Below are 14,639 nucleotides of genomic sequence, written 5' to 3' on the forward strand. Positions count from 1 at the left end.
ACCATGACTGCTTGTGTTAGGACTAAAAACCCTGTTAGGTTGGCCCAGTGTGAAACAGAAGCAGGGTAAGACAAACGCTCTGTGGAAAGCCCTGTCGTGCTGTTGTGACACGAACAAGGTGGAACTCTGCCCTTGTGATAACGCATATTGTTTGTTCAGCAGATATGGTGCCAGGCCATAACTCATCTGGCATGGAAAAAAATGCTGCCATCAGGAACGCATGTGCTGGCCCCCCCTGCTGTGCATAATTGCAGTAACCTGTCAGGGGCTGCTGGGTGCTCCCTGGGACCAGGGCTGCCAATTGCTCTGGGTCTGGGAGCATGCAGGGGTATAAACAGAGCAAAATGCTCTGTGTCCCATGAGGCAGGAACATCAACTGAGGTCAATGTAGCCTCTGTGGTGGTGCCCACAAGACATGGATGCCTACTGCACTGGCAGGACGCCGACCACAACCTGCCTGAGTATGGACTACTGGGTCTCACGGTGGTGGACACCGATGACTGGGAAAAGCACTGTACTCGTCGGTACTCTTGTCATCACCCTGGGGCTGGTATGTATGTAAATAGCTCGTAATAAAGCTTGCTTACTTTATATATACGCATACAGCTCTTGTCTGATCCTTGCTGATCTGCACCTTCAGCTTCAGCCCCCAGAATCTAACCAGAATGCTGCTACAAGCTTATCCTCAGGTCCTCATCTAGGCATGAGAGGGTGCCTAGCCATAATGTTTGGTCTTAGTGTAGAAATTTTTGTGCTTCCTGCCTGGTTTCCAGCTGTACAGTGGGATTTCTCCTAATCCTGTGGGAGATGTGCTCTTCCTGTGCAAAGGGGACACCCAAAGCGTTTTAGGACACCTGTGTTTAAGCATCTGGATGGATGTTTATGGCACAGAGGGGTCTGAACTTGACCCCCTCTAAAGCCTCCTGTATATTCAAAAGAGATTTTCACACCAGAAAGTCATCTTATCCTTTGGCTAATAACAATGGTATATATTCCAAGCTCCAATCCTATGTAAATTAGAGTACATTAATCTATTCCTTCAAGCTGATCTCCTCCAGTGTCTACCCTGGATGGTGACCCTTATATTGAGCTCTGTAATGTACAGCCTCAGAAATAAGGCAATGTCAGATGAGAATGAAGCATTCAACCTCCAAATTTAACCTCCAAATTTGTGGTCTGCTGAACAGCCACCAACTGAGCTGTCTGAGCTGTCCCTTCAAGAGGGTGACGCTTGGCAGGTTGGCATCAGGGCATGGGAAAAAGGGCCAGGCCAGATGCTCAGGAGATAAAACTTGTAAGGTGAACCAGTGTGGGAAAGCATCAGCTGTAATGTTCTGGTGCTGTCTCTGCATCATTTTTACGGCTTTGCAGGCAGACAGGAGGATAGCAGCGAGGCCTTCGAGATAAGGACAGGCAGTGTTTGTTATGTTGTTGTTTCACAGAGGAGCAGGGCGCAGCCCCTCACATTCCTCTCAGCAGGGACGGAGGAGAAAAGAGGGACAGGGGCCACTTGCAGTCACATATAACACCAAATATTCAAAGGCATAAGGTGCAGAAAAGAAAACTGAGAGCCTTGAGCCTGCTGCCCGGCTGTGCTGTGCCCCCATTTTCCCCTATCACCATTTCCCCCACAGAGCCCCCAGGCCCAGGGGCTCCCCCTCAGCTCGGGGCTCGTCCACTGCTGTTGGAGGGGGGGGCGCATCCCCTCTTCCCTCCCCCCCCCCTCCGCCGCCCGTGCAATGGTACCTCCCGATTCCGAGCAGCGGCGCTCATTGGCTCCCCCTGGTGGCTGAGAGGCGGCTTCGCCCAATCGCGGAGCCCCGCCCGCCCCTAAGCCCCGCCCTCGCGGTTTAAGTGGCGGCGGCGGCTTCCGGTCCCGGCTGTGGCAGGGCGGAAGCGGCGGCGCGGAGATGGCGTCGGGCGGCGCCGGCGGCTCCCGCTCCCCCTCCCCCGGGCCGCACCTGCCCCCGCCCTTTCCCCCGCCCCACGGCGACGGCGAGGCCGCCGACAGCGACACGGAGGGCGAGGACATCTTCGCCGGCACCGTGAGTGCGGGGCTGGGCCGGGGGGGGGGCGGGCCCCGGGGGCCGGGGGGGGGGCGGGCCCCGGGGGCCGGGGCCTGGCGGAGGCCCCGCCGCTGGGGCTGGGGGCGGCAGCTCGGGCCCAGGCCTTGGGGGCTGGGCTGGGGCTCAAGGCAGCCGCCCCCCAGCACCCACCGCCGGTTCTGGGGTTCGGAGGCTGCGCTGAGTGGCGGCCTCTGCTAAAGGCAGCCGGGAGCCAGCTCCTCTGACAGGTGCTGGGACTGGTTTCTTCGGCCCTGCGAGCCAAGGCTGAGCGTGTCGTCCCCTGTGATCACTGACACTGTGGTCTGTGTGTTGCACTCAGGGTTTTTCCAGCAAGCAAGGCAGGAACCATCCAACATCACCCATTATCAGTTTCCCAGCCCACGGATTTGCCCAGGGTGCAGCTCTTGCCCTCCTTTGAGCTGTCCATCACCAGGGAACGGAGCTGCTTGTCACTGCTGGTGGCCTCACAGCAGAGATGAGGGCAGTCTGGGACATGACTGCTATCCACACACTGCCCCGTGTGTGTCTGCTTGCGAGGGTGAAACTCTTCATTTGGTCTGGGCAGAACAGAGCAGTCCCATGTTTTGAAAATAACGTGGGAAAGCACGGTCCTGACTTGACAGCAGGTGTCCAAAAATGCTGGGACCTCTTGCCAGCACCAGGACGTGGTGATGGCCTGGAGCTTCTCAGGACTGTTCTTCGCTGAAGAAATGAAAATGTTTGTGGCTTGTTGCTTTGTGGTGGGGGCAGCCTGCTAAAGCAGATGAATGTTGACCACTACAGGTTTTTGTGCGAATCAGGTGGCCCATAGCAGAATCTGAAGTCTGTTAAGCTAAAGCAGCTTATCAAGTGCTTAATGTTGTTGTTGAAGCAACTGTCATAATTAATACTTGGCTCTTTTGCGTGCCCTGGTGGCTTTGCTTGTCTCGCTGCCCTTGAGTGTTAGCAAAACACTCCCTGTGCAGCAGGGGAGCTGCTGGCGAGGCAGAGCTGTGGGCGTTGGGGTGGCAGTGAGAAAATGTTTGGGGCCAGCATATTTATAACCAAAGCTGGAACTTATCTGTTTGTGCAGCTTCAATCCCTGCTGGCCATGGTCCTCTAGGGATGGCTTTGAGTGGTCAGCTCTGAGATCTGCTTCCCTGTGGGAAGCATCAGGCTTATATCAGGGGGCCTCGGGGGGGTGAAGGGGTGTGCTCTGTTGGGCCTCAGATGTGGTGGGCGTTATGTTGTGGGCTGCTCTGAAAGAGGCTGCAGCTCTGAACTTCCGTGGTAACAGATGGAGAAGTGGAACAGGGCGTGATACTTTCTTGTTCCTAGAAACTTTCCATCTTTGAGAGCTGCGAGGCTGGTAGGGAAACTGGTGCCTGCCTCACCCTGTCACAGAGAGCTTCTTCCCAGCTCGAGGAGCCCCTGCAGGAGCAGAGGATCTGGATGGCCCCCGGATGCACCTAACGTGGGGCTGGTGGGAGCGCCCCTGTTTGCTTGGCCACAGGCTGGCAGAGGGGGCATGAGCTGGGAAGCAAATTGCTGTGGGTCTCTGCCACTGGCAGCAAAAGCTTGGTTTTCCTGAGAGGTCTGCTCAGCCCCACGTGGTTCTTGTGCACGAGGCTACAAATAGCATGGCCAGGCCTGTTGTGGCTATCGTGAGCTGTTGCGATATGTGTACTCTGCTGGGACTGCAGAGGTGCAGAAGGGAAGCAGCCTGCTGGGTCTGTAGTGGTGACCCTGTGTGGCAGTGCCCAGGAAGGTGGGCTGTTTGGCCCCCCACCATCTGTTCCTCAGTGGAGATAACCTCTTTGTGCTCTTTAAATTCTTTTTCAGAGCAAGCCCCCGGCACCGAAAAGGGAATCACTTCTCCCTGTGAGCAGCAGCTCCAAAGAAAATGGGGTTCGCGTAGAGCAAGACGATCAGGACTTATTTGCAGGTGAGTCTGTTTGTCCTGAGCACTCCTGGGGCTTTCTGCCCCCTGAGCTGGGAGCCGTCTGCGTTGTAGCCACCTGCGAGTGGCTAGACTGTGCTTACCATGGAGTATCGCTGGTCCTTATCTGAAGTTTTTGTTGCAGTCTGCTCTGGGAGCACCGAGTGCTGGTGGTGGTTTTGGGAAGGTCCAGTCGCCTCCTCCAGCTCTCCAGCTTAATCGTGCAGCAGGATTAATCGTGCAGTGGAAGCTGAAGCTGCCTAAAAATGGGGTTCAAGAATTTTGTTAAACTGCAAGGCAGCGTCCTCCCAGAGTCAAAGGGCTTTTTGTTCTCTGCCTTCTCCTCCCTCCGTGCAGGTGGAGGAAGCATCTCTAGCTGAGACGTGGCTGTTCCCAGGACAGGGAGCGTAACGCCCCTCAGCAGGGGAAACGAGGAGGGTCAGACCTGCTGCAGCCCTGCTCCTCGGCTAGGTGTGACACCTCTGGCAGAGACAGCTGAAAGCTCCAGGGATGCCTGGTAACAGAGGGAAGCTTTGGCTTCCTCTGGCTGGAGAAACGTCCTGGGAAGGAGCAGGTTTATGTGCTGTGTAGAAATCCAGCTCGGCTGTAGCTGCTCTAGTGCGCAGCAGCAAGGAACTGTGGCCTGGCTGTCCCTAGAATCAGAAGCCTGTTGGATTAACGAAACGTTCTCCAGCAGGTTTGATCAGGTGCTCTTGCTGCAGCGAAGGTGCATGAAGTCATGCTCTTGCCGATGCATACAGATGTCCTCCCTGTGTGTTTTTTTTTGTTTTTTTTTTTTTTTTTTTTTGTGCTAATTAAGATTACTGTTACTGTCTAGATCCTGTGAACTTCTCTGAAAATATTGAAACTTCCAGAGACACAAAGTAGAGAGGCTGACCCTTGCAAACTTCTCTTGACAGATGCCACTGTAGAGCTGTCTCTAGACAGCACGCAAAACAACCAGAAGAAGGAACTGGCCAAAGCATCCAATCCTGCCCCCTCATTAGAAGTAGCTGCAAGCTCTTCTAGAAACCCTCCAAAGAGCTATGAGGAGGTGAGAATTGCTCTGAGCTTTCCGACTTGCCCTGCTGGTTTGGGACTGTAATTGGCAGGAACCTGTCTGTTTACTTCGATGTAAAGCTGCATCTTAAACGCTGCAGTGAATGTAATTGGCATATTGGATGCCCTGGCTTCTATCTCAGGCCGTCGGTCTGGGGCTGATACCACCGAAGCAGGGTGAGGTCAGCCTGTCAGCATTCCTGCTCGCGTGCAAGGTGCAGGCTGCTGCCAGCGCTGGAAGAGCGAGCAGCTGACTGGTCCCCGGGGGTCTGAGCTCAGATTCAGAGCTCTAGCACCCCCTGTTGCCACAGACGGGGCAGGTGGTGTAACTGCTCTCCTGTGTGCTTAAAGGAGGCTCCTGGCTGACACGGGAGTGCAAACTCCTTCAGCAGAACTCGTGGTCTGGTTGCCAAGCCCAGCTAGGTGATGCTGGGCCTAATCCTGTGTCTCCTCCTGCATGGAGACTAAAACTGTTTTGGAGACAAGTAAAGAGCTCCTCTTTTGCCCCAAGCACCTCTGAGCTTGCGAGGACTGACTCGCTGTCGGTGTCTCAGGCTAGCTCCTGGCCAGCTCAAGCGAAGAAGCAATGCAGAACTAGGGCAGGATGCTGAGCTGATCGGTGAACTGAGATGCTCTCACCTTAAGGCTCTTAAACCAGGGGCTGTGTGAGGCCTGGTGCTTTACCATCCTGCTAACAAGGAAGCGTAATGCTCTCCGAGCAAGCCTGAAGCCCCTGTGGTCTGTCAGAGGCAGTCCCATTGCTCTTGCTGCCTGCTGACCTTCAGCAAAGCAGGATTTGACGGAAAGACCAGTTCAGACTGGGTCTGCCGGTTGCTGCCATGGCTGTCCATCCCAACATGCCTGCACAGTGTAACTTGCCTCCTGTGTGCATTCCGTGCCTTCTGCAGTTTCAAATGCAAACAGAAATGATGTAAAGGAGCCCAGAGGGAACGATCTTGCACAGAGCTGGGCTGAGGCTGCGCTCTGCAGAGTTTCAGCTTAGCACTGATCAGTTTGTGCACCAGTCTGAGCAGACAGCATTGTAAAGACAAAACCAGTTTGGGATACTTGGGACATGGAGACTCAACATCAGTGAGAAGCCCAAGGGCTTTACAGAGCTGCCTTGGCCAGACTGAAATACCAAAGATGCCTCGGCAGTGTGACGAGCACACTAACATGTGGGACTTCATGGTTTGGAGTGCACTGAAGCCTGGATTTCTAGTTTTAACTTGCTGTCCTTGTGTGCTTGCTTTAAACAGCTGGAAGAAGAGGAACAGGAAGACAAATTTGAGCTGACTGTAGGAGTGAGTGATCCAGAGAAAGTTGGTGAGTTACCGTCCTGTCTTGCTGCATGGGGTGAAGCACAGGCAAGTGAGACTTGATGGTAGCACTGAATGCAGCTGCTGTCCCCACACATCGTGCTTTCCAGCTGTCTCTGCAAACACAAACCTGACTATTGAGTGACTTCTGCAAAACTTCTTCCAACATCTCGAGGAGATGAAGCTAAAGAAAGCAAAAAGTCTAGGACCCAACAAGCGAGGTGGCAGCAGGTTTAGTAAACCAGGCAGCTCGAAAACAGAGACCCAGTTATGGATTTTAGGAGGGGGAAGCACGATGCTCAAACACTAGCAGAGTTTGATGTCTGGAATTATGGTGACAACTCTGCTTGACCTCTAGGCAGCACTGTGTGCAGCTGGCAAGGAGGAGGCAGAACTTCCTTAGCCTAAAATTAAGTATAATATCCCATGTTCTGGCACCTTCCCCAGCAGCTGTGGGGCTCTGAGAAGCACGGGGCTTTTTGTGTTGAAAGTGGGGATCAGAGCAACTTAGCCAGCTCCAGGGCAGTCTGCAGAGAACCCACATGATCCCAGCCAGTTCGTGACATCTGGAGCTGGGAGGCGCGCTGACTTCTAAATCAGAGGTGTATTGGGTCAGTATCTGATTTCTGAGGATGCCCTTTGATTGAACCACCAGGTAAACCCTCCTTTCCCCAGACAAGGGGATTTCTGTATTAGCTGGAGAAAAAACTGCCTGTGATGTCTCGGAATCAAACCACACGCAGCCAGGGGCCGTCTGACTTGCATCCTCTGAATAGACTGCTTCATGTGCTGCACAGCCGCTGAATTGTTACGTGCTGAGCAGATGTGTGGAGTTAGCCCAAACGCCGTCAGCTTAACAAGCATCTGATTGTCAGCGCTGGCTGCCTGGGGAAGGAAAAGGAGGGCTGAGCAGTCGGGCTGGGGAAATGCCTAGTGGGCAGGGGTCCAGGGTCCTGCAGGAGGAAGCCACTTGAGGGTCTGCGTGCAGATGTGGGGCTCGGATCAGAACCAACGAAGCAGGCAGAGGCCAGGAGGTACCGAAGCCTCCAGGTGATGCAAAAGGCTGATGTTGGGATACTAACGCCTCGTTTTTGTTTCCCACAGGGGATGGCATGAATGCGTACGTAGCCTACAAAGTGTCAACACAGGTAGGTGTAACTCGTTGCCTCCGAGATAAGATGCCTTTTTTTTCCCTGCTCTGAGGCAGCTGGGTTGTCCTTTCCATGTCAAGTCAACGGTGACCTAAATAGAAGGGAGGTCTGAATCTACATGGATTTGTGAGTTATAATCCACTCCTCCAGATCAAAGGATGAGCCGAGAAATAAGTTTGAATCTATTTGGAAGGGGCCTGACTTTTTCAGCCAGTTTCAGCCACTGCAGTCCTGGCTGATACCTCCGCTCAGCATTGGATTGAGCAGCAGGAATAGCATCTGCTAGGGAGAGCCCCAGATGCTTGCTCTGTGGCTGATGTTAATGCAGCTCTTGCTGAAAAGCTGCTGCTGTAGCTAGCTAGTCTCTTGTCAGGACCTGTTCTCTTGGGCTAGTCGCAAGAAATCAAGCTTTCTGCAGCTGCTGCCCTGCTTTGGAGCTTTGGGCACTTCTCTGAGCTCTCCAAAAAGCCTTTCCTAGCTGTCTGCCCGGCAGCTGTTGGGCCACAGGCACTGCATCTTCTGGTGCAAAGCTGCTGGTGTGTGCTGGGGACCAGGGATTTGTTATCCTCCAGCCTTGCTCTGCAGATACTGTCAAAAGCTGCTGATGGCCCCTGAAGCCTTAACCCAACAGTGGTCCCTGTTCTTGTAGGGAGCAGGGATGATGGGATTAGGCAGTGGGCAGGGTTTAGCAGGCATCCTGTGGCCACAGTAACAGCTGCTCTGCTATTTAGTGGCTTTAATGCTGCAGCATCACCACAAGGAGGGCTCTTAGGAGGTGATTTGCTGAAAACACAGGCCAAAGCTTGCTCAGTGCAGCCTGGCGTCCTCCTCCAATCCCACAGAGCTCAAGCTGCCCTATTTCCATCCCCAGAAGTGACAGTGCACACAGTGCATGCACAGGCAAGCTTCCCTGGGTGAGTCTGACCTGAGTCTCGTCTCTTCCCTCAGACGAGCATGCCAATGTTCAGGAGCAAGCAGTTTTCAGTGAAAAGGAGGTTCAGTGACTTTCTGGGTCTCTATGAGAAGTTGTCGGAGAAGCATGCCCAAAATGGGTTCATCGTGCCTCCACCGCCAGAGAAGAGTCTCATAGGTGAGTGGTGGAGGTGCAAAGTGGTGCTCTAGATCTCATCCTTCTGATGTTGAGCCTTGTGCCCCAAAAACAGGCCTGCCTGCAGTCGGCAAGCTGCAGAGCAGTATGGGAGGCAGGCACATAAAATAATGAGGGTTCTGTAGCACAAATCAAACTCTGCTGACTCCATACTTGGAGCTCTGGGCTTGAAGCCTTGTTAGATTTGATGGGTGGCTCTGCATCTGCTTGAAGCAGAGTAAAACCTTGTCCTCTGCACTGTCACTGAATTGTTGTTCACTTGGGTCCGGACCTGTAACCCCTCAAATCTTGCTTAGCATTGCTCTGTCTCTCTTCTGGGTGCAGATCTGTGTTAGATGTAGGCGTAAGCAGATTTCAATTTTCCAAGTAGCTCTTGTTGATGTAAGGTCGAAATCCTCTACCGTCACCCTGGTAGTCTGCACTCCGTAACAGACCTCACAACCTTGTACGTTCAGTTTGAAGCCACTCCTTAATTGCGCCTTCCTTCTATGCTAGGAATGACCAAAGTGAAAGTTGGGAAAGAAGATTCCTCCTCTGCAGAGTTCCTAGAAAAAAGACGGGCTGCTCTAGAGAGGTACAGATCCCAACAGCTATCCCCTCGTGCCTGAGCCAAGCAAGGGACCTCTGAAAGGTCAGCCTGGCTGCACTCTCCTCCCTACACGAGAAAAGCAGTCTGGTGCTAGGTTTAGAGTGAACCTGAAGGCCACTGAAGAGTTGCAACTGTAAGGTTGCTTTGACTTTAAAACTGTCTCCTGCTTCAAAAGCCCCTGCTGGTGCTTGATCTGGATCTGGCCAAATTCTGCTGACAAGGCAGAGAGGAAACTGAGCTGTCTTGAGCCAAAAAAAAATGGATGTTAAATAGCAGTACAAGCAGAGCAGATGAGGTGAGAAATATCTTGGTCTCTTTAACTGCCACCCTAACTATCCAGCCACCAGTGGCCTTTGCTCTGCCACCTGTATTGACTGCTGTAGTTAGCACCAGGATGCTGTACGCCTCCAGCTTCAGTCTCTGAAGAAGTGTCATTGTAAAGGAATGTCAGACTGGATCTCGGTCAGTTGGTGTATCAAGTAACCTTGATACAGTGAGTACTAGTGCGGCTCTGGTCTTGCTGACTCGTCTCACTAGAGTCCCCAGGGAGGGAGGACTCTTGGTGGGAGGATGAGAACGACTTGTTGGGTCTGGCTTCAGCTACTGAACTGCCATTTCAGGGGAAATAAGAAGCACGCTGCAGCTCACTGGGATGTCTTGGAGCCAGGCTTGCTCCAACAAAGGTAACTCTTGGTGCATTCCTCTCCCCAGGTACCTACGGAGAGTTGTCAGCCATCCAACCATGCTGCAAGACCCGGACGTCAGGGAGTTCTTGGAGAAGGAGGAGGTCAGTGGGGTGAAATGATGTAGCTATGAGTATCTTGGGAGCACAGAAGTTAACAGTGCACAAGAAATTAACCAGGTGTGATGCTTCAAAGCTCCGTGAGAAGCAGCAGGATCTTCTAAGAGCCCTTAACCAGTGGTGGGGCGAATAGGGCCTCTTCTGTGTGTTAGTGCATATCTAAGAACTATACGTGGATAACAAGCTGTGGCCAAGCTTGCTTACATCACAGTGGGGACACACATTGAGGACAGGGGTTGAGTGTTCTGAAATTCACGGTGGGAGCATAGCCTGCTGTTTGAGCAAACTTTCCTATTTCTCTGCAGCTGCCGAGAGCAGTAGGCACCCAGGCCCTGAGTGGAGCAGGAATATTGAAGATGTTCAACAAAGCTACCGATGCTGTCAGTAAGATGACCATTAAGATGAATGAATCGGACATAGTAAGTATTTGGATACCTCGGGGCTGTCCTCATCCTTGCTCTCAACTTTTTGTGAGAGGTGCAAGGACGGCTCTGCAGCCCGGCAGAGAATGTGGGAACCAGCTCAGGGTCTGTCCATTTCAGTGGTTCGAGGAGAAGCTGCAGGAGGTGGAGTGCGAGGAGCAGCGGCTACGGAAGCTGCACGCTGTTGTGGAAACACTAGTGAACCACAGGAAAGGTAACGAGCTTGGTAGCATTTGCTCTGTAGCTTGGGCCTTAACAGCTAAGCCTTGTGCCATGCCTGGCTGGAGACCACCAGTGAACAGGTGTGAGAAGATACGGCAGAGCTTCCTTGCTGTAAGGGATTCTTGGCCTTGGGAGACAGAAGTAAAATTATAATTCCACGTCTTCTGTCCAGTTGTACAAGCTTAGGATGTGAAATAGTGCCCCGGTGCGTGAAAGCTGCTGTAGCAAACCAGAGCAGAGCTGATCTTGTTGCTAATTGCCAAGCTGTCCTCTGGCGAGGAGCAGGAATGTTTTTCCTTCCTCTGCCTGTTTTGCCTGACTTCTGCAAACCTGTGCCTGTCCTCCCCCTGCTGCTTCTCCTGGCTGGGGTTCCCAACGTCCTGCAGAAGCTGCCAGCTCCCGGGGCTGAACTCTAGGCTGGGGCTTGTCTCGCGGAGCAGCCGGTGTAGCAGAGCCCATGGTTGACTCTTGTATTCCGTTCACTAGAGCTAGCATTGAACACAGCACAGTTTGCAAAGAGTCTGGCCATGCTGGGGAGCTCAGAGGACAACACGGCCCTGTCCCGGGCACTGTCCCAGCTGGCTGAGGTGGAAGAGAAGATTGAACAGCTGCACCAGGAACAGGCTAACAATGACTTCTTCCTCCTGGCCGAGCTCCTGGGAGACTACATCCGCCTCCTCTCAGTTGTAAGGGTAAGCACTCTGTTGGGGTAATCCTCAGAGCCAAGCTGTAGGGCAAACCCCTGGTGCTAGTGCAGGTCCCTCAGGGGGGATAAGGAGTAAGCTCATGGCTTTAGGTGGCCTCAGCCCTTCCAGAGAAGGTTGCAGGTGCTGCAGAGGCTGTACTCTGGGGACCTACGGTCTGTGTTGCAAATAGAGCTGCCAGGCACTTGCTGGGGAACAGCCTGGGTCTTGAAGTTTTTGCAGCCTGCCTGGTGCACAGGCTGCTGTGCTGGAGGCTGAATGGTACAAGCCCCAAGTGACCTCCAGGTCCGTCAGGCTGACCTGGTTCTGCCCCAGACTTGTCCCATCTCTGAGCAGCTGCTTCTGGAGCCTGCAGAGGCCAGAACACAGCCTGCTCAGTCCTTACTGGGAGAGGTGGGTGCTGCAGGGCAGGGCCAAGACCTCTGATGGTGCTGGAGGTGACAGGACTCGTCTGGGATGTTCTGCTAAGGAGCTGTAACATTGCCTCAGACTTCACCCGTCTTTTGGCTGCTCTGTGCTTTTGAGCAGGCAGTCAGGCACTGCTTTCTGTTCTTCTGGCTCTTCCCCACCATCTGGCTGGACGCGCTCAGAAATTTGACAGCTCTTCCTTGCTTGGGCTGGTGGTTTATGAAAGTATTGCCTGGCAGGTGCTCAAGTGCTCAGCAGTGACTCGTGGTCACTGTGCTCTGCAGGGGAACCAGTGTGGGACTGGTGAAGGCAGCTCCTTGTCCTGCAATGTTCTCAGTGAAGTAACAAAAGGGGCTCTGTGCCGAGGGAAGCCTTGGAGCTGCTCCTGAAGCTGGTTGCTGTAGTGCCCGGGCTCCTTTCCTGGCAGAGCAGCGGGGAAAACCTCCGTGTTCTGGCCTGTGTGAGAGCTTCGGCTGTGCTCAGCTCCAGGACCTGGCTGATGAAGCAGCTCTGCCGATGGCGTGGATGTCACCGTCACCAGCACGGCTGCAGTGAGGTGGCACAGGGCACAGCTGTGCTGCTCACAGGCTGCCCTGCTGCTCAGCCCTGCGCACCCGACGCTGCTCCCAGCTTGTTTGGGGATGTGCCAGCTCAGCCTCTGCTCCTTCCTTTCAGGGAGCTTTTGACCAGCGCATGAAGACTTGGCAGCGGTGGCAGGACGCCCAGACCATGCTGCAGAAGAAGAGGGAGATGGAGGCCAGGCTGCTCTGGGCCAACAAGCCTGACAAGCTGCAGCAGGCCAAAGATGAGATTTCAGAGGTGAGGCGTGCTGTGCTCTCTGAGCAGCGTGACAGGAGATGTTTTGAGCTGGAGGGGTGGGTCTCTCTTGCCAGGCTTGCAAAGAGGAGAAGCCAGCCTTTAGCAAGGCCTCAGGGAGCCACAAAGGCTGCAGGAGGGGCTGCTCTTGGTCCCGCTCTGTGTGGCTTCGCATAAGGGGAGCTGGGCTCGCAGGAAGCTTGGGCACAGGGTGCAGCCCACGTGGCAAGTCGATGTGAGGCCCAGAAGTGCTGGCATCAGCTCTCTGGGAGCAGTCAAAACCTATTCAGACAGGAAGCGAAAAGCTTCCTTACCCTGGAAACAGCGTGCTTCCTCTCTCTGCAGTGGGAGTCTCGCGTGACACAGTATGAAAGGGACTTTGAACGGATTTCTGCCGTGATCCGCAAGGAAGTGATACGGTTTGAGGTAGGTTAGCCCCAGCCCTCGGTGTGTGATTTTTCCCCCAGCAGCTGGCAATGGTTGCAAATTTGGGCACGTTTGAATGGGGCATCATTGCAGCAGAGCTGCTGTTGATGGCTAAAGAGGGGTTTTCTCCTGCTCAAAGTATTCAGGTGGGCATGTTCATCAAAATAAGGGCAGGTGTGCAAAGCTCCTCCAGGCCTGCTCATCTGTCCTGCTGGTCACAGCCAGGACTGAGCTTCACCCTCTCATTTCCAGCTCTTGTGCTGGTCACCCGGCATGTAGGCAGCTGGGACCTTCCAACATGGCCCCAGGAGGAACAGGAAAATTCCCCCTGAATTTTGACCTCCCCACAAAGGGCAGGGGGGTTTGGTGGTTGCGGCAGCTTCCTTCTCACTTCTGCAACTGTTTCTTGCAGAAAGAGAAATCCAAGGACTTCAGAAAACACGTGACTAAGTACCTGGAGACGTTACTAAACTCTCAGCAGCAGGTGAGTGTCCCCGGTGCCAGCAGCCAGCCTTCTTTTACCTCCTGGAGCTCCGTGAGAGCCCCCCCAGGCACAACCCACTGCGGTGGGAGCATCCCGCTCCCCTCTGCCCCCCACAGGCTGGAGTGGGGCACGTTGCCCACAGCAGCTAACGGGAGAGCTGCTCGTTAAAAGTCACACCCCGCTGGATGCCTGACTTTTTGGGGGGCTGAGCACCCTGCCCTGACCACAAGCTGTGTGTGTTGGAGGAGCCTCTGCCTCCCTAACAGCTCCTCAGTCCTGCTGAAGCTCGTTAGTGCTGGGCTGGATTTGCTGGCTCCTGACTCTTTCCTTCTCTCTGCAGCTGGTGAAGTACTGGGAAGCGTTCCTGCCTGAAGCCAAGGCCATTTCTTAATTGGACCAAGCGAACGAGCACACCTGAACTTTGCCTTTTTATACACTATACCTCTGTCTTTTACATGTGAACGAACCCTAGTTAAACACGCGGGAGCTGGTAGAGGTTTAACCCCCCCCCGACAAGCAGCTTACGAGCCAGTAACTCTTCTAACTGTATATTTTTCATTTAGCAACATATATTTTCTTACTGAAGAGAAACTAGTTTCCTGCTTTCTGACCAGCCCTGCAGTAGGCGAAGAGCGAGGGGGGGTTAACGACATATGTAAATGTATATTTTTCAGGCTGGGTTTTAGGGCTCTAACGACTATCTTACTCCTGCAGTGCCATTACGACTATGTAATAAAACTTGTATCAGGGCAAACAGGCGTGTGGTATGCTGGGAGAGGGCTGGGAGGGACGGGGGCTGGCGGCGGGAGGCTGGTGGGAGGCTGCGGTGCCTCCGGCTTTGTTGTGACTAAGAAGCCCCTGACCTTGGGCCTGGCTGAGCCACCTGTCTCGGCTTCTGATTAAGCTCTCTCCGTAAGGCCAGGCTGCTGTTTTTAGGCTCTGAGCTCAGCCTGGGGCGGGAGCTGGCGCTGCAGGAGCCTGGGGCCGCGATGCTCCTCTCTCCAGCTCTGAGGCTGCAGCAGCTCTGATCAAAACCGATACCGAGTCTTCTGCCTTGAAGAAAAACAACTGAAAGAGAGAAAGCCAGCTTGTGCTGACTTCCCACTTTCCTTTCCTCTTATCCCTGTGTTACCTTCGGCTTGCAA

At 53.9% G+C, this 14,639-nt stretch overlaps 1 protein-coding gene across 1 annotated transcript; it reads left to right on the top strand.

The window, feature by feature from the left end:
* Positions 1 to 1,896: 1,896 nt before the first annotated feature.
* Positions 1,897 to 14,248, top strand: SNX1 (sorting nexin 1). The gene is made up of 15 exons (XM_032195181.1): positions 1,897 to 2,045; positions 3,888 to 3,990; positions 4,905 to 5,038; positions 6,303 to 6,369; positions 7,467 to 7,510; positions 8,462 to 8,603; positions 9,117 to 9,195; positions 9,922 to 9,997; positions 10,318 to 10,431; positions 10,555 to 10,648; positions 11,143 to 11,348; positions 12,444 to 12,587; positions 12,930 to 13,010; positions 13,423 to 13,494; positions 13,835 to 14,248. Exons 1-15 carry the CDS (start codon positions 1,911 to 1,913, stop codon positions 13,883 to 13,885), a joined length of 1,542 nt encoding a protein of 513 aa, XP_032051072.1. The 5' UTR covers positions 1,897 to 1,910; the 3' UTR covers positions 13,886 to 14,248.
* The last annotated feature ends 391 nt before the right edge of the window (positions 14,249 to 14,639 follow it).

Source organism: Aythya fuligula, chromosome 11 (genome assembly GCF_009819795.1).
Source record: "Aythya fuligula isolate bAytFul2 chromosome 11, bAytFul2.pri, whole genome shotgun sequence".
Classification (NCBI taxonomy): Eukaryota; Metazoa; Chordata; class Aves; order Anseriformes; family Anatidae; genus Aythya; species Aythya fuligula.

Excerpts from the sequence above, each read along its gene's own strand:
- SNX1 (XM_032195181.1), top strand. The coding sequence starts at position 1,911 with ATGGCGTCGGGCGGCGCCGGCGGCTCCCGCTCCCCCTCCCCCGGGCCG. Across the intron at positions 8,604-9,116 it reads GCCAGAGAAGAGTCTCATAG|GAATGACCAAAGTGAAAGTT; the intron begins GTGAGTGGTGGA and ends CTTCTATGCTAG. Across the intron at positions 10,432-10,554 it reads AGATGAATGAATCGGACATA|TGGTTCGAGGAGAAGCTGCA; the intron begins GTAAGTATTTGG and ends TGTCCATTTCAG.